At 45.3% G+C, this 23,019-nt stretch overlaps 1 protein-coding gene across 1 annotated transcript in view; it reads right to left on the bottom strand.

Moving 5' to 3' along the window:
• Positions 1-23,019, bottom strand: part of LOC308150817 (protein kinase C alpha type-like) — a gene marked incomplete at both ends in the record, with an annotated part of 52,886 nt that overhangs the window by 23,500 nt on the left and 6,367 nt on the right. The window contains 2 exons of the mRNA XM_080523609.1: positions 1,956-2,018; positions 12,727-12,818. Coding sequence (XP_080379735.1) covers positions 1,956-2,018; positions 12,727-12,818 — 155 coding nt within the window. The remainder of the gene's footprint in view (positions 1-1,955; positions 2,019-12,726; positions 12,819-23,019) is intronic.

The raw sequence follows: 23,019 nt of genomic DNA, 5'->3' as shown, positions 1-23,019 counted from the left end.
TGGAGGGGGGGATGGAGGGATGGATGGAGGGGGGGATGGAGGGGGGGGTGGAGGGATGGAGGGAGGGAGGGAGGGATGGAGGGAGGGATAGAGGGGGGGATGGAGGGATGGAGGGAGGGATGGAGGGATGGAGGGGGGGATGGAGGGAGGGATGGAGGGGGGGATGGAGGGAGGGATGGAGGGAGGGAGGGATGGAGGGGGGGGTGGAGGGAGGGAGGGATGGAGGGGGGGATGGAGGGATGGAGGGAGGGATGGAGGGATGGAGGGAGGGAGGGTCCCTGGGGAGAGAGGAGAGGAGAGGGTGAGGGACTGGGGGGGGGGGGGGGGGGGGGGGTGTGGGGGGGGGGGGGGGGTGTGTGTTAGACGTTGTCCAGCTTCAGGTCTGGGACAGAGAGGAGAGGGCGTGAGGGACTGGGGGTGTGGGGGGGTGTGTGTGTGGGGGGGGGTGTGGGGGGGTGTGTGTGTGCGTGTGTGCATGTGTGTGTGTGTGCGTGTGTACCGTATGTGTGTGTGTGGATTCTGGAGGGATGGAGGGAGGGATGGAGGGGGGGATGGAGGGATGGAGGGAGGGAGGGATGGAGGGGGGGATGGAGGGAGGGAGGGATGGAGGGGGGGATGGAGGGATGGAGGGAGGGATAGAGGGATGGAGGGAGGGATGGAGGGAGGGATGGAGGGAGGGATGGAGGGAGGGATGGAGGGATCTTCTAGCTGAAGATCTTCTAGTGGACGGGGTGACCTCAGTATCATAGCTCGCTCTCTCTCTCTCTCCCTCTCTCTCTCTCTTTCTCCCTGCCTTACTCTCCCTCTCCCTCTCTCTATCTCTCTCTCTCTCTCTCTCGCTCCCACCCCTACACACTCTCTCACTCTCTCTCTCTGTCTCTCACTCACTCACTCTCTCTCTCTCTCTCTCTCCCTTTCTCTCTCTCTCTCTCCCCCTCTCTCTCCCCCTCTCTCTCTCTCTCTCCCTCTCTCTCTCTCTCTCTCTCTCTCTCTCTCTCTCTCTCTCTCTCTCTCTCTCTCTCTCTCTCTCTCTCTACTCCCACTGTGCCCCCAACACAACCCTCAACGTTACTTCAGTTTGGGGCTGAATTCAATGTAACAACTGACAATAACACCGCCTACACTGTGGTGTTACGTTGAATATGGTCCCCTAATGTAACACCTAACAATATCATTGACGACAGTGTGGTGTTACGTTGAATATGGTCCCCTAATGTAACAACTGACAATACCATCACCTACACTGTGGTGTTACACTGAATATGGTCCCCAAATGAAACAACTGACAATACCATCACCTACAATGTGGTGTTACGTTGAATATGGTCCCCTAATGTAACACCTAACAATATCATTGACGACAGTGTGGTGTTACGTTAAATATGGTCCCCTAATGTAACAACTGACAATACCATCACCTACACTGTGGTGTTACACTGAATATGGTCCCCAAATGAAACAACTGACAATACCATCACCTACACTGTGGTGTTACATTGAATATGGTCCCATAATGTAACAACTGACAATACCATCACCTACACGGTGGTGTTACACTGAATATGGTCCCCTAATGTAACAACTGACAATACCATCACCTACACTGTGGTCTTACGTTGAATATGGTCCCCTAATGTAACAACTGACAATAACATCGCCTACACTGTGGTGTTACACTGAATATGGTCCCCATATGTAACAACTGACAATACCATCACCTACACTGTGGTCTTACGTTGAATATGGTCCCATAATGTAACAACTGACAATACCATCAGCTACACTGTGGTGTTACGTTGATTATGGTCCTCATATGTAAAACCTAACCAGAACAATACCTATAGTGTGGTGTTACGTTGAATATGGTCCCCTAATGTAACACCTGACCATAACATTGACGTCAGTGTGGTGTTACGTTGAATTTGGTCCCCTAATGGAGATTGGTTCCCACCCACCTGTAGATGACGCCCTTCCTGTGCAGGAAGAACAGGCCCACGGCGATCTCTGCTGCGTAGAACCTGCAACGGCAACAAGAGATGGTCACCATGGGAACCATCACCAGGGGAACCATCACCATGGGGAACATCACCAGCAGAACCATCACCATGGGGACCATCACCATGGGGACCAGGTACAGCACAGGTGAACAGACAGCCAACACACAAGTGTGTGTTACTGGGGTGTGTGTTACTGGGGTGTGTGTTACTGGGGTGTGTGGTACTGGGGTGTGTGTGTTACTGGGGTGTGTGTGTAACTGGGGTGTGTGTGTTACTGGGGTGTGTGTTACTGGGGTGTGTGTGTTACTGGGGTGTGTGTGGTACTGGGGTGTGTGTGGTACTGGGGTGTGTGTTACTGGGGTGTGTGTGTTACTGGGGTGTGTGTTACTGGGGTGTGTGTTACTGGTGTGTGTGTGGTACTGGGGTGTGTGGTACTGGGGTGTGTGTTACTGGGGTGTGTGTGTTACTGGGGTGTGTGTTACTGGGGTGTGTGTTACTTGGGTGTGTGTGTTACTGGGGTGTGTGTTACTGGGGTGTGTGTTACTGGGGTGTGTGTGTTACTGGGGTGTGTGTTACTGGGGTGTGTGTTACTTGGGTGTGTGTGTTACTGGGGTGTGTGTTACTGGGGTGTGTGTTACTTGGGTGTGTGTGTTACTGGGGTGTGTGTTACTGGGGTGTGTGTGGTACTGGGGTGTGTGTGTTACTGGGGTGTGTGTTACTGGGGTGTGTGTGGTACTGGGGTGTGTGTGGTACTGGGGTGTGTGTGTTACTGGGGTGTGTGGTACTGGTGTGTGTGTTACTGGGGTGTGTGTTACTGGGGTGTGTGTGGTACTGGGGTGTGTGTGTTACTGGGGTGTGTGGTACTGGTGTGTGTGTGTTACTGGGGTGTGTGGTACTGGGGTGTGTGTGTTACTGGGGTGTGTGTGTTACTGGGGTGTGTGTTACTGGGGTGTGTGTTACTGGGGTGTGTGTTACTGGGGTGTGTGTGTTACTGGGGTGTGTGTGTTACTGGGGTGTGTGTTACTGGTGTGTGTGTTACTGGGGTGTGTGTTACTGGGGTGTGTGTTACTGGGGTGTGTGTTACTGGGGTGTGTGTGTTACTGGGGTGTGTGTGTTACTGGGGTGTGTGTTACTGGGGTGTGTGTGGTACTGGTGTGTGTGTTACTGGGGTGTGTGTGGTACTGGGGTGTGTGTGTTACTGGGGTGTGTGTGTTACTGGGGTGTGTGTTACTGGGGTGTGTGTTACTGGGGTGTGTGTTACTGGGGTGTGTGTTACTGGGGTGTGTGTGGTACTGGGGTGTGTGTGTTACTGGGGTGTGTGTTACTGGGGTGTGTGTTACTGGGGTGTGTGTGGTACTGGGGTGTGTGTTACTGGGGTGTGTGTTACTGGGGTGTGTGGTACTGGGGTGTGTGTGGTACTGGGGTGTGTGTGGTACTGGGGTGTGTGTGGTACTGGGGTGTGTGTGTTACTGGGGTGTGTGTTACTGGGGTGTGTGTTACTGGGGTGTGTGTGTTACTGGGGTGTGTGTTACTGGGGTGTGTGTTACTGGGGTGTGTGTGGTACTGGGGTGTGTGTTACTGGAGTGTGTGTTACTGGGGTGTGTGTGGTACTGGGGTGTGTGTTACTGGGGTGTGTGTGTTACTGGGGTGTGTGTTACTGGGGTGTGTGTTACTGGTGTGTGTGTGGTACTGGGGTGTGTGTGTTACTGGGGTGTGTGTTACTGGGGTGTGTGTTACTGGGGTGTGTGTTACTGGGGTGTGTGTGTTACTGGGGTGTGTGTGTTACTGGGGTGTGTGTTACTGGGGTGTGTGTTACTGGGGTGTGTGTGTTACTGGGGTGTGTGTTACTGGGGTGTGTGTTACTGGGGTGTGTGTGTTACTGGGGTGTGTGTGTTACTGGGGTGTGTGTGGTATCCCGCTCTGTATCGATCCTCCCCCACAATGCACCTCTCAGATACCACACTCTCTGTCTGAATCACAGTCTGCTGTTTGGGTTGACAGACTTACATTCTTCTGCGTGTGGGTGTGTGTGTGTGTGTGTGTGTGTGTCGTACCTGTGTGTGTGTGTGAGTGTGTGTGTGTGTGTGTGTGTGTGTGTGTGTGTATGTGTGTGTGTCTGCGTTCCACAGGATCGATGGATCTACCTGTGGTGGGTGTGTATGTGTAGCGTGTGAACAGACAAAGGTGTGTGTGTGTGTGTGTGGGGTGTACACCCGACATCATCCTCACCCCGGTGTGTAAACAACAACAACCATGTTTACTATGAACAGACAGTCAAAGGACCTATCGCTAAGCCACGCCCCCTTTGAACACTCGGACAAACAAGTAAAGCTTCACTGACAGTGACTGACTGACCGACCGTGACTGAATGACATTCAATGACTTACAATGGTGGGAGTTGGCACATTTCTGATTTCTGATTTACCACAGCAAGTAATAGACATGTTTTTTTAAAGATGACAAGAATATTCCGTCTAGAAGCTTTTCACCATCAGATATTAGCGAGTTGTTTGTCCGAGTTTTCTGCCTGTCGTGACTTTTGCTGTGATATGATTGTACAATTTCTATTTTGGGTGTGTAGTAGGGTGTGTAGGGTGTGTAGTGTGTGTAGTAGGGTGTGTAGTGTGTGTAGTAGGGTGTGTAGTGTGTGTAGTAGGGTGTGTAGTGTGTGTAGTGTGTGTAGTGTGTGTAGTAGGGTGTGTAGTGTGTGTAGTAGGGTGTGTAGTGTGTGTAGTAGTGTGTGTAGTGTGTGTAGTGTGTGTAGTAGGGTGTGTAGTAGGGTGTGTAGTGTGTGTAGTAGTGTGTGTAGTGTGGGTAGTGTGTGTAGTAGGGTGTGTAGTGTGTGTAGTGTGTGTAGTAGGGTGTGTAGGGTGTGTAGTGTGTGTAGTAGTGTGTGTAGTGTGTGTAGTGTGTGTAGTAGGGTGTGTAGGGTGTGTAGTGTGTGTAGTAGTGTGTGTAGTGTGTGTAGTGTGTGTAGTAGGGTGTGTAGTGTGTGTAGTGTGTGTAGTAGGGTGTGTAGGGTGTGTAGTGTGTGTAGTAGTGTGTGTAGTAGGGTGTGTAGGGTGTGTAGTGTGTGTAGTAGGGTGTGTAGTGTGTGTAGTAGGGTGTGTAGTGTGTGTAGTGTGTGTTGTGTGTGTAGTAGGGTGTGTAGGGTGTGTAGTGTGTGTAGTAGTGTGTGTAGTAGGGTGTGTAGTGTGTGTAGTGTGTGTAGTAGTGTGTGTAGTGTGTGCAGTAGGGTGTGTAGTGTGTGCAGTAGGGTGTGTAGTGTGTGTAGTAGTGTGTGTAGTGTGTGTAGTAGGGTGTGTAGTAGGGTGTGTAGTGTGTGTAGTAGGGTGTGTAGTAGTGTGTGTAGTGTGTGTAGTAGGGTGTGTAGTAGTGTGTGTAGTGTGGGTAGTGTGTGTAGTGTGTGTGTAGTGTGTGTAGTAGGGTGTGTAGGGTGTGTAGGGTGTGTAGTGTGTGTAGTAGGGTGTGTAGTAGGGTGTGTAGTGTGTGTAGTGTGTGTAGTGTGTGTAGTGTGTGTAGTAGGGTGTGTAGGGTGTGTAGGGTGTGTAGTGTGTGTAGTGTGTGTAGTAGGGTGTGTAGTGTGTGTAGTGTGTGTAGTAGTGTGTGTAGTGTGTGTAGTAGGGTGTGTAGTGTGTGTAGTAGGGTGTGTAGTGTGTGTAGTATTGGTGACCATAAGTCAAAAAATTATAGCACAACCTGTGGAGTTCCCCAGGGGTCCATTTTAGGACCGTTGCTTTTTAGCCTATACATGCTACCCCTCAGTTCTGTTATCAAGAAGCATAGCGTTAACTACCACAGCTATGCTGACGACACTCAGCTTTATATCTCAGTAACTCCCAACGACTACAAGATGATCGACCACCTGATAGACTGTATTGCCGATATTAATATTTGGATGACACTAAACTTTCTCCAACTCAATCAAGAAAAAACAGAGGTATTGATCATTGGCGAGAAAACTGGGAGAGAGAAATTATCTGCACACTTGAAAACACTAGCTCTTAACACTAAGTGTCAGGCCAGGAATCTTGGTGTCATAATTGACCCAGATCTACATTTTGAAACTCATATTAATAACACTATTAAAACATCCTTCTACCATCTAAGAAACATCACTAAGGTACAATCATTTCTCTCCCAGGCAGACACTGAAAAATTAATGCATGCGTTTGTTACTAGTAGGCTAGATTACTGTAATGCTCTCCTGACAGGTCTCCCCAAAAAAATGATAAATAGACTACAAATGGTTCAAAATGCTGCTGCTCGTGTCCTTACTAGGACCAAACGGAGAGCGCACATCACACCTGTCTTGAGATCACTACACTGGCTCCCTGTCAGTCATAGAATAGACTTTAAGATCCTTTTACTAGTTTATAAATCACTTCACTGTGATGCACCCAATTACATGGTGGACATGCTCATAAGATACACACCAGCTAGACCCCTACGGTCTAGTGGCACGGAACTTTTAATAGTGCCAGAGGCTAGGACAAAGAGATTTGGAGGATCAGCTTTTAGCATATATGCTCCTAGATTGTGGAACACCCTACCTGAGGGCCTGAGGTTGTCTAAAACTCAGGACATTTTTAAGCGTGACCTCAAAACCTACTTATTCAATGTCGCCTTTTGATACTAAGGGAGACATTGGACATTATAGAACTAGGATCACTAGGCCATTACACCATACTCGTGTTTTTGAGATTTGTATTTACTGTCTCTATTGTGTTGTTGCATCATAACTGTGCTTAAGTTTCTCTTTTGGCAGGACCTGTGACCATACTGGATGCAGAACGATGCAAATACAACACAAAATTTATGGACAGTGTGTACGCCGATAATATGCAAGGAATTTTTCCTGGATACATGGTGTACAGGTTTTTGCCCTTGCTTGCTTGCTTTGTGCCGGTGGTCCTGGCCTCCCCTGGACCGCTGGGTACTGGTAAGCAAACTGGCTAGTAGTCGCTCTATTGGTAGAGGGCTGCAAGGGAATTTTTTCCTGGCTACATAGTATACAGGTTTTTTACTTTTACCTGCTCGCGGCTCTGTCAGTATTGATTGATTGATTGACTGATTGACTGAACATTTTCATTGTGTGAAGCGCATTGAGTTGCATCTTGTAAGAAATGCGCTATACAAATAAAATTTGATTTGATTTGATTTGATTTGTAGTAGGGTGTGTAGTGTGTGTAGTAGGGTGTGTAGTGTGTGTAGTAGTGTGTGTAGTGTGTGTAGTAGTGTGTGTAGTAGGGTGTGTAGTGTGTGTAGTGTGTGTTGTGTGTGTAGTAGGGTGTGTAGTGTGTGTAGTAGTGTGTGTAGTGTGTGTAGTAGGGTGTGTAGTGTGTGTAGTGTGTGTAGTGTGTGTAGTAGGGTGTGTAGTGTGTGTAGTAGGGTGTGTAGTGTGTGTAGTGTGTGTAGTGTGTGTAGTAGTGTGTGTAGTGTGTGTAGTAGTGTGTGTAGTGTGTGTAGTGTGTGTAGTGTGTGTAGTAGGGTGTGTAGTGTGTGTAGTGTGTGTAGTGTGTGTAGTAGGGTGTGTAGTGTGTGTAGTAGGGTGTGTAGTGTGTGTAGTAGGGTGTGTAGGGTGTGTAGTGTGTGTAGTGTGTGTAGTAGGGTGTGTAGTGTGTGTAGTAGTGTGTGTAGTGTGTGTAGTGTGTGTAGTAGTGTGTGTAGTGTGTGTAGTGTGTGTAGTGTGTGTAGTAGGGTGTGTAGTGTGTGTAGTGTGTGTAGTGTGTGTAGTAGTGTGTGTAGTGTGTGTAGTGTGTGTAGTAGTGTGTGTAGTGTGTGTAGTGTGTGTAGTGTGTGTAGTAGTGTGTGTAGTGTGTGTAGTGTGTGTAGTGTGTGTAGTAGGGTGTGTAGGGTGTGTAGTGTGTGTAGTGTGTGTAGTGTGTGTAGTAGGGTGTGTAGTGTGTGTAGTAGGGTGTGTAGTGTGTGTAGTGTGTGTAGTGTGTGTAGTAGGGTGTGTAGTGTGTGTAGTAGGGTGTGTAGTGTGTGTAGTAGGGTGTGTAGGGTGTGTAGTGTGTGTAGTGTGTGTAGTGTGTGCAGTAGGGTGTGTAGTGTGTGTAGTAGTGTGTGTAGTGTGTGTAGTGTGTGTAGTAGGGTGTGTAGTGTGTGTAGTGTGTGTAGTGTGTGTAGTAGGGTGTGTAGTGTGTGTAGTAGGGTGTGTAGTGTGTGTAGTGTGTGTAGTGTGTGTAGTAGTGTGTGTAGTGTGTGTAGTAGTGTGTGTAGTGTGTGTAGTGTGTGTAGTGTGTGTAGTAGGGTGTGTAGTGTGTGTAGTGTGTGTAGTGTGTGTAGTAGGGTGTGTAGTGTGTGTAGTAGGGTGTGTAGTGTGTGTAGTAGGGTGTGTAGGGTGTGTAGTGTGTGTAGTGTGTGTAGTGTGTGTAGTAGTGTGTGTAGTGTGTGTAGTAGTGTGTGTAGTGTGTGTAGTGTGTGTAGTGTGTGTAGTAGGGTGTGTAGTGTGTGTAGTGTGTGTAGTGTGTGTAGTAGTGTGTGTAGTGTGTGTAGTGTGTGTAGTAGTGTGTGTAGTGTGTGTAGTGTGTGTAGTGTGTGTAGTAGTGTGTGTAGTGTGTGTAGTGTGTGTAGTAGGGTGTGTAGGGTGTGTAGTGTGTGTAGTGTGTGTAGTGTGTGTAGTAGGGTGTGTAGTGTGTGTAGTAGGGTGTGTAGTGTGTGTAGTAGGGTGTGTAGGGTGTGTAGTGTGTGTAGTGTGTGTAGTAGGGTGTGTAGTGTGTGTAGTAGTGTGTGTAGTGTGTGTAGTGTGTGTAGTAGTGTGTGTAGTGTGTGTAGTAGGGTGTGTAGGGTGTGTAGTGTGTGTAGTGGGTGTGTAGTGTGTGTAGTAGGGTGTAGTAGGGTGTGTAGTGTGTGTAGTGGGTGTGTAGTGTGTGTAGTAGTGTGTGTAGGGTGTGTAGTAGGGTGTGTAGTAGGGTGTGTAGTGTGTGTAGTAGGGTGTGTAGTGTGTGTAGTGTGTGTAGTAGTGTGTGTAGTGTGTGTAGTGTGTGTAGTAGGGTGTGTAGTGTGTGTAGTAGGGTGTGTAGTGTGTGTAGTGTGTGTAGTAGGGTGTGTAGTGTGTGTAGTAGGGTGTGTAGTGTGTGTAGTAGGGTGTGTAGTGTGTGTAGTAGGGTGTGTAGTGTGTGTAGTAGGGTGTGTAGTGTGTGTAGTAGGGTGTGTAGTGTGTGTAGTGTGTGTAGTGTGTGTAGTGTGTGTAGTGTGGGTAGTAGGGTGTGTAGTGTGTGTAGTGTGTGTAGTGTGTGTAGTGTGTGTAGTGTGTGTAGTAGGGTGTGTAGTGTGTGTAGTGTGTGTAGTAGGGTGTGTAGTGTGTGTAGTAGTGTGTGTAGTGTGTGTAGTGTGTGTAGTGTGGGTAGTAGGGTGTGTAGTGTGTGTAGTGTGTGTAGTGTGTGTAGTGTGTGTAGTAGGGTGTGTAGTGTGTGTAGTAGGGTGTGTAGTGTGTGTAGTGTGTGTAGTAGGGTGTGTAGTGTGTGTAGTAGTGTGTGTAGTGTGTGTAGTGTGTGTAGTAGGGTGTGTAGTGTGTGCAGTAGGGTGTGTAGTGTGTGTAGTAGTGTGTGTAGTGTGTGTAGTGTGTGTAGTAGGGTGTGTAGTGTGTGTAGTAGGGTGTGTAGTGTGTGTAGTGTGTGTAGTATGGTGTGTAGTGTGTGCAGTAGGGTGTGTAGTGTGTGTAGTAGTGTGTGTAGTGTGTGTAGTAGGGTGTATTGTGTGTAGTAGTGTGTGTAGTGTGTGTAGTAGGGTGTGTAGTGTGTGTAGTGTGTGTAGTGTGTGTAGTAGGGTGTGTAGTGTGTGTAGTAGGGTGTGTAGGGTGTGTAGTAGGGTGTGTAGTGTGTGTAGTGTGTGTAGTAGGGTGTATTGTGTGTAGTAGTGTGTGTAGTGTGTGTAGTAGGGTGTGTAGTGTGTGTAGTGTGTGTAGTAGGGTGTGTAGTGTGTGTAGTAGGGTGTGTAGGGTGTGTAGTAGGGTGTGTAGTGTGTGTAGTGTGTGTAGTAGGGTGTGTAGTGTGTGCAGTAGGGTGTGTAGTGTGTGTAGTAGGGTGTGTAGTGTGTGTAGTGTGTGTAGTAGGGTGTGTAGGGTGTGTAGTAGGGTGTGTAGTGTGTGTAGTAGTGTGTGTAGTAGTGTGTGTAGTAGTGTGTGTAGTGTGTGTAGTGTGTGTAGTAGGGTGTGTAGTGTGTGTAGTGTGTGTAGTAGGGTGTGTAGTGTGTGCAGTAGGGTGTGTAGTGTGTGTAGTAGGGTGTGTAGTGTGTGTAGTGTGTGTAGTAGGGTGTGTAGTGTGTGCAGTAGGGTGTGTAGTGTGTGTAGTAGTGTGTGTAGTGTGTGTAGTAGGGTGTGTAGTGTGTGTAGTGTGTGTAGTAGGGTGTGTAGTGTGTGTAGTAGGGTGTGTAGGGTGTGTAGTAGGGTGTATTGTGTGTGTAGTGTGTGTAGTAGTGTGTGTAGTAGGGTGTGTAGTGTGTGTAGTAGGGTGTATTGTGTGTGTAGTAGTGTGTGTAGTGTGTGTAGTAGTGTGTGTAGTGTGTGTAGTAGGGTGTGTAGTGTGTGTAGTAGTGTGTGTAGTGTGTGTAGTAGGGTGTGTAGTGTGTGTAGTGTGTGTAGTAGTGTGTGTAGTAGGGTGTGTAGTAGGGTGTATTGTGTGTGTAGTGTGTGTAGTAGTGTGTGTAGTAGGGTGTGTAGTGTGTGTAGTAGGGTGTGTAGTGTGTGTAGTAGTGTGTGTAGTGTGTGTAGTAGTGTGTGTAGTGTGTGTAGTAGGGTGTGTAGTGTGTGTAGTAGTGTGTGTAGTGTGTGTAGTAGGGTGTGTAGTGTGTGTAGTGTGTTTAGTAGTGTGTGTAGTGTGTGTAGTAGGGTGTGTAGTAGGGTGTGTAGTGTGTGTAGTAGTGTGTAGTGTGTGTAGTAGTGTGTGTAGTGTGTGTAGTAGTGTGTGTAGTGTGTGTAGTAGGGTGTGTAGTGTGTGCAGTAGTGTGTGTAGTGTGTGTAGTAGGGTGTGTAGTGTGTGTAGTGTGTGTAGTAGGGTGTGTAGTGTGTGCAGTAGTGTGTGTAGTGTGTGTAGTAGGGTGTGTAGTGTGTGTAGTAGGGTGTATTGTGTGTGTAGTGTGTGTAGTAGGGTGTATTGTGTGTGTAGTAGGGTGTAGTGTGTGTAGTGTGTGTAGTAGGGTGTATTGTGTGTGTAGTAGTGTGTGTAGTGTGTGTAGTAGGGTGTATTGTGTGTGTAGTAGTGTGTGTAGTGTGTGTAGTAGGGTGTGTAGTGTGTGTAGTGTGTGTAGTAGTGTGTGTAGTGTGTGTAGTAGTGTGTGTAGTGTGTGTAGTAGGGTGTATTGTGTGTGTAGTAGGGTGTGTAGTGTGTGTAGTGTGTGTAGTAGTGTGTGTAGTGTGTGTAGTAGGGTGTGTAGTGTGTGTAGTGTGTGTAGTAGGGTGTGTAGTGTGTGTAGTAGTGTGTGTAGTGTGTGTAGTAGTGTGTATTGTGTGTGTAGTGTGTGTAGTAGGGTGTGTAGTGTGTGTAGTAGGGTGTATTGTGTGTGTAGTAGTGTGTAGTGTGTGTAGTAGTTTGTGTAGTGTGTGTAGTAGTGTGTGTAGTGTGTGTAGTAGGGTGTATTGTGTGTGTAGTAGTGTGTGTAGTGTGTGTAGTAGTTTGTGTAGTGTGTGTAGTAGTGTGTGTAGTGTGTGTAGTGTGTATTGTGTGTGTAGTAGTGTGTGTAGTGTGTGTAGTAGTTTGTGTAGTGTGTGTAGTAGTGTGTGTAGTGTGTGTAGTGTGTATTGTGTGTGTAGTAGTGTGTGTAGTGTGTGTAGTAGGGTGTATTGTGTGTGTAGTGTGTGCAGTAGGGTGTGTAGTGTGTGTAGTAGTGTGTGTAGTGTGTGTAGTAGGGTGTATTGTGTGTGTATTGTGTGTAGTAGTGTGTGTAGTGTGTGTAGTAGTGTGTGTAGTGTGTGTAGTAGTGTGTGTAGTGTGTGTAGTAGGGTGTGTAGTGTGTGTAGTAGGGTGTGTAGTGTGTGTAGTAGGGTGTATTGTGTGTGTAGTAGGGTGTGTAGTGTGTGTAGTAGTGTGTGTAGTGTGTGTAGTGTGTGTATTGTGTGTGTAGTGTGTGTAGTGTGTGTAGTAGTGTGTGTAGTGTGTGTAGTAGGGTGTATTGTGTGTGTAGTAGGGTGTGTAGTGTGTGTAGTAGGGTGTGTAGTGTGTGTAGTAGGGTGTATTGTGTGTGTAGTAGGGTGTGTAGTGTGTGTAGTAGTGTGTGTAGTGTGTGTAGTAGTGTGTGTAGTGTGTGTAGTGTGTGTAGTAGTGTGTGTAGTGTGTGTAGTAGTGTGTGTAGTGTGTGTAGTAGTGTGTATTGTGTGTGTAGTAGTGTGTGTAGTGTGTGTAGTGTGTATTGTGTGTGTAGTAGTGTGTGTAGTGTGTATTGTGTGTGTAGTAGTGTGTGTAGTGTGTGTAGTAGTGTGTAGTGTGTGTGTAGTGTGTGTAGTAGTGTGTAGTAGTGTGTGTAGTGTGTGTAGTAGGGTGTATTGTGTGTGTGTAGTAGTGTGTAGTAGTGTGTATTGTGTGTGTAGTAGGGTGTATTGTGTGTGTAGTGTGTGTAGTAGTGTGTGTAGTAGGGTGTATTGTGTGTGTAGTGTGTGTAGTAGGGTGTGTAGTAGTGTGTATTGTGTGTGTAGTAGTGTGTGTAGTGTGTGTAGTGTGTGTAGTAGTGTGTGTAGTGTGTATTGTGTGTGTAGTAGTGTGTATTGTGTGTGTAGTAGGGATGTTCTTACACGGCCTGGGGCTCCTTGAACTTGCCCACACGCTGGATGTGGTACATGAGGTCTCCTCCGTTGATGTACTCCATGACGAAGTACAGACGGTCCTGCCAGAGAGAGAGAACAGAGGGAGGGAGGGAGGGTTAGAGACAGAATTAGAGAGAGAGAGAGAGAGAGAGAGGGATGGAAGGAGAGTTAGAGACAGAATAAGAAAGAGAGAGAGGGAGAGAGGGAAGGAAGGAGAGTTAGAGACAGAGTTAGAGAGAGAGAGACAGAAGAGGAAAGAGGAGTAGGCACGAGGAGGATGGAGAAGGGGAAAACACACACACTCACACACACACACTCACACACACACACACACACACACACACACACACACACACACACACACACAGGTATACTCTCTCTCGTCGTAAAAGATGAACCAGGTCCCTGACCACCTTGACGTGACTCAGTAGAGGTTGTGAGAAGGGAGAGCGTCTTTCTGCTTTATTAAAGGTTGTGTGAGTCATCAGTCTCTCCTCTGACCTCCACTCTCTCTGCCTGTCCCTCTGCTCTGAGACATGCTCACACACACACACACACACACACACACACATACTTGTTTATGCTACATTGTGGGACAATATGACTAGGACCTCCCGTGTGGGGACACCCCTTTCTAGACACCGTACAGCACTGAGAAAAATCAGGCATGATCAGAAAAAATTCAGGAACCAGAATCTCACTTCAAATTAGCAATATTCAATACTTTTTTCAAGACATGACTTCTACCACCCATGTGGGGAGTCTCAGGTTGCTATCTTTCTGGGGACACCATAACACACTTTCAGATATTACAATCTTTCTGGGGACACCATAACACACTTTCAGATATTACTATCTTTCCGGGGACACCATAACACACTTTCAGATGTTACCATCTTTCTGGGGACACCATAACACACTTTCAGATGTTACTATCTTTCTGGGGACACCATAACACACTTTCAGATGTTACCATCTTTCTGGGGACACCATAACACACTTTCAGATGTTACCATCTTTCTGGGGAACACCTTAACACACTTTCAGATGTTACCATCTTTCTGGGGAACACCTTAACACACTTTGGTTGAATCCCAAATGGAGCCCTTATCCAAGCCCTGAACCCTTGAAGACTTTGGGTGCGTTTGTTTAATCTCCCGGGAGCGCACTCGGGTTGACATAGTGAGTTATTGTCACTATGTTATTGTTGTTATTGTTGTTATTGTCACTATAATTGTATAGTTATTGTTAACTCGGGTTACAGCTTAGCATGTAACTCAGTACTCTAGTTAGCACTGATACAGCTTAGCATATAACTCAGTACAGTAGTTAGCACTGATACAGCTTAGCATGTAACTCAGTACTCTAGTTAGCACTGATACAGCTTAGCATGTAACTCAATACTCTAGTTAGCACTGATACAGCTTAGCATGTAACTCAGTACTCTAGTTAGCACTGATACAGCTTAGCATGTAACTCAGTACTCTAGTTAGCACTGATACAGCTTAGCATGTAACTCAGTACTCTAGTTAGCACTGATACAGCTTAGCATGTAACTCAGTACTCTAGTTAGCACTGATACAGCTTAGCATGCAACTCAGTACTCTAGTTAGCACTGATACAGCTTAGCATGTAACTCAGTACTCTAGTTAGCACTGATACAGCTTAGCATGTAACTCAATACTCTCTAGCCCAATGTATCACCAAACAGCGCTCAATTTAGTCACTCACTATTCGCCTCCCCCTCCCCCACACAGCACCTTCCACAGCTAGCAGCACACTCAGGCCTCAGCCGTTCATTTAACATTGCCGACCTCCTGAACTTTAAGGTTAAAATAAATACATACAATATCCTTTGTAAAAGTCAAACCCTGAAAAGTCATCAAACTGTGATGGAGCATATTAAGCCAGTAGCTTTTGGAAAATGGATGCATTTTGTGCATTCCTGGGCCTGCTAGTTAACTGAGAACCAATCACTATTCGCCTCCCCCTCCCCCACACAGCACCTTCCACAGACAGCAACACACAGGCCTCTGCTGTTCATTTAACATTGCCGACCTCCTGAACTTTAGGCTCACTTTTGGGACACTTCCTATGTAGCCAGGGGAACAGAAAAAGACACACACCATCAGTGGGATGCCAGCTTTCAGACAAAATTGTTTTCAAGTCTCTAGTCCATTGTATGGCCAAACAGGGTTTAACTTATTGGGGATAGGCCTCCATTGACATTACATTGCCGACCTCCTGAACTTTAGGCTCACTTTTGGGACACTTCCTATGTAGCCAGGTGAACAGAAAAAGACACACGCCATCAATGGGATGCCAGCTTTCAGCCAAAAGTGATTTCAAGTCTCTAGCCCAATGTATCACCAAACAGCGCTCAATTTAGTTGTGCACTATGCAGACAGAGCACTGATTTGCACCCCTCCCCCACACAGTTAAGTTTCTGTTCTGCTGAAATCTGCCTCGCTCTGTTCAATTAACCTTCCTTCATGACCGGCTCACGGTGGGACCCGTGCTGTGCTGGCGCACTCATGTCCATAATCGAGAATTTCTCTTAGCTTCTCTCCCACCATGTCAGCCATGCAGAGAGCGATTTTTTTACTAAAATAAAATAACCAGAATGTTTATGATATGCTTTTTGTTAACTTTAGCACTGTGAGACTTGCAGTTGGAGTTCATATAATTGTAATCTCACCATATATGACAATACTCTTAAAAGGGTTAAAATAAATACATACAATATCCTTTGTAAAAGTCAAACCCTGAAAAGTCATCAAACTGTGATGGAGCATATTAAGCCAGTAGCTTTTGGAAAATGGATGCATTTTGTGCATTCCTGGGCCTGCTAGTTAACTGAGAACCAATCACTATTCGCCTCCCCCTCCCCCACACAGCACCTTCCACAGACAGCAACACACAGGCCTCTGCTGTTCATTTAACATTGCCGACCTCCTGAACTTTAGGCTCACTTTTGGGACACTTCCTATGTAGCCAGGGGAACAGAAAAAGACACACACCATCAGTGGGATGCCAGCTTTCAGACAAAATTGTTTTCAAGTCTCTAGTCCATTGTATGGCCAAACAGGGTTTAACTTATTGGGGATAGGCCTCCATTGACATTACATTGCCGACCTCCTGAACTTTAGGCTCACTTTTGGGACACTTCCTATGTAGCCAGGTGAACAGAAAAAGACACACGCCATCAGTGGGATGCCAGCTTTCAGCCAAAAGTGATTTCAAGTCTCTAGCCCAATGTATCACCAAACAGCGCTCAATTTAGTTGTGCACTATGCAGACAGAGCACTGATTTGCACCCCTCCCCCACACAGTTAAGTTTCTATTCTGCTGAAATCTGCCTCGCTCTGTTCAATTAACCTTCCTTCATGACCGGCTCACGGTGGGACCCGTGCCGTGCTGGCGCACTCATGTCCATAATCGAGAATTTCTCTTAGCTTCTCTCCCACCATGTCAGCCATGCAGAGAGCGATTTTTTTACTAAAATAAAATAACCAGAATGTTTATGATATGCTTTTTGTTAACTTTAGCACTGTGATACTTGCAGTTGGAGTTCATATAATTGTAATCTCACCATATATGACAATACTCTTAAAAGGGTTAAAATAAATACATACAATATCCTTTGTAAAAGTCAAACCCTGAAAAGTCATCAAACTGTGATGGAGCATATTAAGCCAGTAGCTTTTGGAAAATGGATGCATTTTGTGCATTCCTGGGCCTGCTTGTTAACTGAGAACCAATCACTATTCGCCTCCCCCTCCCCCACACAGCACCTTCCACAGATAGCAACACACAGGCCTCTGCTGTTCATTTAACATTGCCGACCTCCTGAACTTTAGGCTCACGTTTGGGACACTTCCTATGTAGCCAGGGGAACAGAAAAAGACACACACCATCAGTGGGATGCCAGCTTTCAGACAAAATTGTTTTCAAGTCTCTAGTCCATTGTATGGCCAAACAGGGTTTAACTTATTGGGGATAGGCCTCCATTGACATTACATTGCCGACCTCCTGAACTTTAGGCTCACTTTTGGGACACTTCCTATGTAGCCAGGGGAACAGAAAAAGACACACACCATCAGTGGGATGCCAGCTTTCAGCCAAAAGTGATTTCAGGTCTCTAGCCCAATGTATCACCAAACAGCACTCAATTTAGTCACTCACTACCCCTCCCCACTCAGCCGTTTAACATTGGCGACCTCCTGAACTTTAGGCTCAATTTTGGGACACTTCCTATGTAGCCAGGGGAACAGAAAAAGACACACACCATCAGTGGGATGCCAGCTTTCAGCCAAAAGTGATTTCAAGTCTCTAGCCCAATGTATCACCAAACAGCACTCAATTATATGCTCAATATATTTTAACAGTGAAAAAACAGGAAATACAGATTTTTAAAAATAAAATAAATCACAATAGTATGTTATTAGAATGATATAAACTTAAAATAAAATCAGTCTACTGTTAATAAAACTACTGCTGCAGATTTCTGTTGGTCTGTTTCTCAGACTGAATTGGTTCCATACTGCTTGGCCCTCTGAAAGGTCACAGCCAGGTCAGCTGCAGGTTGGGGCGGGGGAGGGGAGACATCAATTAACCACCTGCACCTCCAAACTTTCCCCAAAGCTACTGCTGCATTCAATGCACACGGGAATAACTGGTTTTCTGGAACAAGATGAATAATTATTATTCATAAATGTAGAACTGCTTAATCCCTTTATGTTTTGTAATTATTTAAAGATAAAACAACAGTTTTAAATGTTTTTATAATTTAAACCATTATATGGCTTGCATGATTGAGAATGTTGTCATTTTTAATACACAGTTTTGGTATACTACATTAACGCATTTACAGAACTCTCCTTAAAATTACAAATATAGTACTTATTACTAATACACTCAGGCCTCAGCCGTTCATTTAACATTGCCGACCTCCTGAACTTTAGGCTCACTTTTGGGACACTTCCTATGTAGCCAGGGGAACAGAAAAAGACACACACCATCAGGCTTTCAGCCAAAAGTGATTTCAAGTCTCTAGCCCAATGTATCACCAAACAGCGCTCAATTTAGTCACTCACTATTCGCCTCCCCCTCCCCCACACAGCACCTTCCACAGCTAGCAGCACACTCAGGCCTCAGCCGTTCATTTAACATTGCCGACCTCCTGAACTTTAGTCTCTAGCCCAATGTATCACCAAACAGCGCTCAATTATATGCTCAATATATTTTAACAGTGAAAAAACAGGAAATACAGATTTAAAAAAAAAAAAACATCACAATAGTATGTTATTAGAATGATATAAACTTAAAATAAAATCAGTCTACTGTTAATAAAACTACTGCTGCAGATTTCTGTTGGTCTGTTTCTCAGACTGAATTGGTGCCATACTGCTTGGCCCTCTGAAAGGTCACAGCCAGGTCAGCTGCAGGTTGGGGCGGGGGAGGGGAGACATCACCAGAATACCTCTGTGTCATTGGCTGCTATAGGCATAAAAGGAGAGAAACTCATGGTGCGGCCCCCATCTTCCCCTGACCTCAACCCTATTGAGAACCTTTGGAGCATCCTCAAGCAAAAATATATATGAGGGTGGGAGGCAGTTCACATCAAAACAGCAGCTCTGGGAGGCTATTCTGGCATCCTGCAAAGAAATTCAAGCAGAAACTGTCCAAAAACTCACAAGTTCAATGGATGCAAGAATTGTGAAGGTGATATCAAAGAAGGGGTCCTATGTTAACATGTAACTTGACCTGTTACAGTTTTTCTCAGTCGCTTTGGTGCATTTCTCACATCACTATTAACATTTGCACAACAGTTAGTGCATTTCTCAGAACAATTAGTACAAACTGCAAAACCTAGGTGTTAACCTGCAAAAGCGTGTCACTTGCTCAAAATGGATAGTTCATTCCTCAAAAGCAAGTATTCATGTCAATGAAAGTGTCAGTGTCATCAAAATGAAAAGTCCTGACACCATTGTTTATGAACAAGATAGTCAAATGGCTTTGTCATGTTTTCATTATGACAGTTCACTCTGTAAGTGTTTTCCAATGCAAAAAAGTCAGATCTTGGTGACACTACCTGAAAATGCTCAAGACAGTACTATACACTATTTGCACAGCCATTTGAAATCTACAGTGGGTTACACATTACTGTATTTAGTGAGGTAAATGAGTACAAGACGCTGAATAGTTATGTTTCACATTTTTACTGCATATGCTCTTTGCAATTCTAATTTGTTCACAGCATTGTGCAAAAGAAAAATACAAACTTGTTTACCACAAACATAAGAAACACCCTTTGGCTAGAGCTGTGCACAACTGTAAACAATATTGCAGTACATATTGGAACTGAATTGGAACATCCAACATACTGTAAATCATTCATTGACATCCAGACGTTCCTGTCTGTCTGGCCACATATTTTCATCGACATCACAGCGAATATCATCCCTGGTAATGCAGCGAGGAAAGTATCTCCCTGAGTGGCGAATCCACCCTCTGCTAGCAAGGCCATTTGGGTATGTGGATGCCGGTCATATACCTTCCACCTCCAGGCAGAGAAAAACTCCTCTATTGGATTCAGGAATGGGGAGTAGGGAGGGAGATATTCCACCAGCATCCTTTCATGTGCTGCAAACCACTGTCTGACCAGATCTGAGTGGTGAAAACGCACATTATCCCATACAACAACATACTTGTTCAGATGGTCTCCATTTAGACCCCTCTCATTCTCAGGGATTATGTCCCTGTAAAGAGTGTCTAAAAAAGTCAGCAGATGTTGTGTTGTGTGGACCAAGGCAGGGTATATGGGTGAGGACGCCGTTTTCTGAGACGGCTGCACACATTGTAATATTCCCTCCTCGTTGGCCTGGGACATCAATGGTTGCTCTCTGTCCAATGTGATTTCTGCCACGCCTTCTACCTTTTGCCAGATTAACGCCTCATCAACGTATATGAATGTGTGCAGCGGTTCCCTGGCCTCCAGCTCCAGTACACACTTTATCCCAGAATAGAGAGAGAGAGAAAAAAACTCATTTTGGACAACATATTGTACAGTATGAATTGTCATGTAAGTGTACTGCATGGCACTACACAAAGTAACCAGTTTACAGCACTGGACATTAGAGTATGCATAGAACACATAAATGTTTTACCTGTACATACTGGTGACGGATCTCCTTCACTCTGTCGCTGTTCCGTTCAAATGGCACATTGTACAATTGTTTCATGCGCATTTCATTTCTCCTGAGCAGTCAATTGTAGCGATTGAAACGGATTCAATATTCCCAAAGATATTGTCATCCTCTATAACAGCGCTTTGTATCTCTCTCAACCTTATGGCATTGTTTGCAATCACCATTGCACAAATGGCTTCCTCTTGTTGTGGAGTAAAAAGGGGCCCTTTTCCACCTCTGCAAGGTTGTCTTGCCTTGTCTTGTCTATGTGGTGCAGAGTAAAATTACAGTAATGTACAGTAAACATGAGATATACGGCTTTAACCCATATTACTGTAGTGAACAATAACAGAGAGAAATTGTTCAATTTGGGAGACATTTTCAGGAAAAATGATAAAGAAATGTATACAATTTGCTTGACAGATTTTGACAACTTGTTCAACATTTTTGGGTGTAATGACTCAAGCAAAGAAATGAGGACTATTAGTTTTATAGGGAATGACTATTAAGCATCCAAAAGTATAGTTCATTTTGACTGACATGACATAAGCAAATGATAATGTTATAAAACAGCAGAGAATTGTATGACAGCAATTGATGCATGTCCAAAAGCATTTGCAATTTGTTTGAAGGAATGAGAAACTGCTACTATGATGTGCACAAATGACTAAATGTTGTGGAGGTTGAACTAACAGTTATGAGAATTTCAATTCTGATCAGAGAAATGCACCAAAGCAATTGAGAAAAACTGTAAGATGTTTTTGTTTGAAATAGCTTTTGATTTCAGTAAATATGACCTCCTAATATGACCTCCTAAATTCATCACAATTGTTTGTTCTTTACAACCTATAAAATGTTTTGAAACTCTGTTGTGCATAATAATTTGGAACAGTGCATTTTGAGTTTTTTATAAATAAAAAAAATACTGTTATCATTGGGAGGTTTGTTCAATAACATTTGAATTATACTCTAACGGTTGATGACTTGAAAATTATACTGATTGTCATTTGCATCAACTATTTAGGAAAATCAGATAAAAATATAATTTGCATAATAATTTGGAACGAGGTGTATAACCTTTTCGAGAGGGAACTGTGCTCAGTATAGTTTTAACAATAAAGGTCCCATATTATCTTATAATCTTAATTCACTTCCTGGTAATTGCTATGTTGCAAATACCCTGCGTTATTAAAATATGGAGAAATATGAATTAGGAAATTATGGAAATACTGTAATAGGTACAGATTTTAAAAGCATGCCCCCATCAGAATCAGAATCAGAAAAGTGTATTGCCAAGTACGTTCACACATACAAGGAATTTGCTTTGTAAAACATGGAAAGGTAATAAAAACAAGTGCCATAACCTGTGCCCCACCCAAAAACCAGCCGCCACTGCTATTTACACCATGGAATTATAGTCACACACTTTCTAGTCACAATAATAAGACCAATGTTAACCAGCGTTCTCTGTCAGAACACTCAGCCAGTATATTTGCTAGCGTTTCACCCTGCAAAAACTCTCGCGTCGCGCGCACACACTCGTCTCGCGCGCACACTCGCGCACAATCTTGTATTATTCTCCAACGGCACAACGCGAAACGAAGTGTGCTCCGCAGCTGAGGCTTGTGCTTGATGCAAAGTGCACGTGACCGACAGGAAGCTCATATGATTGGCTGCAGGAGTGTTAAATGTGTGTTAAAATGTCTGCCATTTCCGTGAAAAAAATAGTAAAAAATGGCGATTTCGCCACCAGGGGCGCACTCTAAACACTGATTAAGCACTCTTTTCAGACTTATGTAGCAGTGTGGGTCAAAATTTAAAACATAGAAATATTTGCACTAGACATATCAGCAACACTTTTTCTACCAAATTCAATGAAAATCGGTGTGGGGACCCGTTTTGGGTCCCCACACCGATTTCGAGTCCCCACACCGTGGTTGTGCTGTCAGACCTCAGTCCCCACATAGTAGTATATACAGGCACACACACACACACACACACACACAGCCCGCACTGTGTGGCCGTGATAAAGCCTCTGTCTAAAAAGGTGTGTGTGTGTGTGTGTGTGTGTGTGTGTGTGTGTGTGTGTGTGTGTGTGTGTGTGTGTGTGTGTGTGAGCATCTCTCAGAGCAGAGGGACAGGCAGAGAGAGTAGAGGTCAGAGGAGAGACTGTGTGTGTGTGTGTGTGTGTGTGTGTGTGTGTGTGTATGTATGTATGTGCAAAGATTCATTGCTTTTGTCATTTTGTCATATGGTAGTGAACAGTGTGAGACTCAAGGCCTGGAGAAGGAGGGGGGGAGAGAGAGAGGGAGGGAGGAAGAAAGGGGGAGGGCATAGAGAGTAAAAGAGAGGGGAGGGGAGAGGAGGGGAGACAGAGGAAGGACTTGGGTGTGTGTGTGTGTGTGTATGCATGCCTGTGTGTGTGTATGCCCATGTGTGTGTGTGTGTGTGTGTGTGTGTGTGTGCAACCTGGTCTCACACGGCAGACGTCAGAATTCGACGTTTATGGACAAACGTCGAATTCTGACGTGAGATCGCATCCAAACGTCGAATTCCGACGTGACATTTGCATCCAAACGTCGAATTCTGACGTGACATTGGGGTAGCTCGTTCTGATAGCGCAGGGGTGCGCCTGTTATGTGCGCCTGTCGGGGCTTCTCTCGGGATTATTCCATTTTGAATTGCACTTGCATTAATTAGTTAGGCCACATTTATTGTTAGGGTTAAGGTTAGGGTTAGGGTTAGGGTTAGGGTTAGGGTTAAGGTTAGGGTTAGGGTTAGGGTTAGGGTTAGGGTTAGGGTTAAGGTTAAGGTTAGGGTAACCATAGGGTTTCCAATTCAAAATGGAATAATCCCGAGAGAAGCCCCGACAGGCGCACATAACAGGCGCACCCCTGCGCTATCAGAACGAGCTACCCCAATGTCACGTCGGAATTCGACGTTTGGATGCAAATGTCACGTCGGAATTCGACGTTTGGATGCAATCTCACGTCAGAATTCGACGTTTGTCCATAAACGTCGAATTCTGACGTCTGCCGTGTGAGACCAGGCTGGTGTGTGTGTATGCATGCCCATGTGTGTGTGTGTATGC

Source organism: Nansenia antarctica (assembly GCF_963989245.1).
Source record: "Nansenia antarctica genome assembly, chromosome: 2".
Lineage (NCBI taxonomy): Eukaryota > Metazoa > Chordata > Actinopteri > Argentiniformes > Microstomatidae > Nansenia > Nansenia antarctica.
This window is presented reverse-complemented; position numbering and strand designations above follow the sequence as displayed.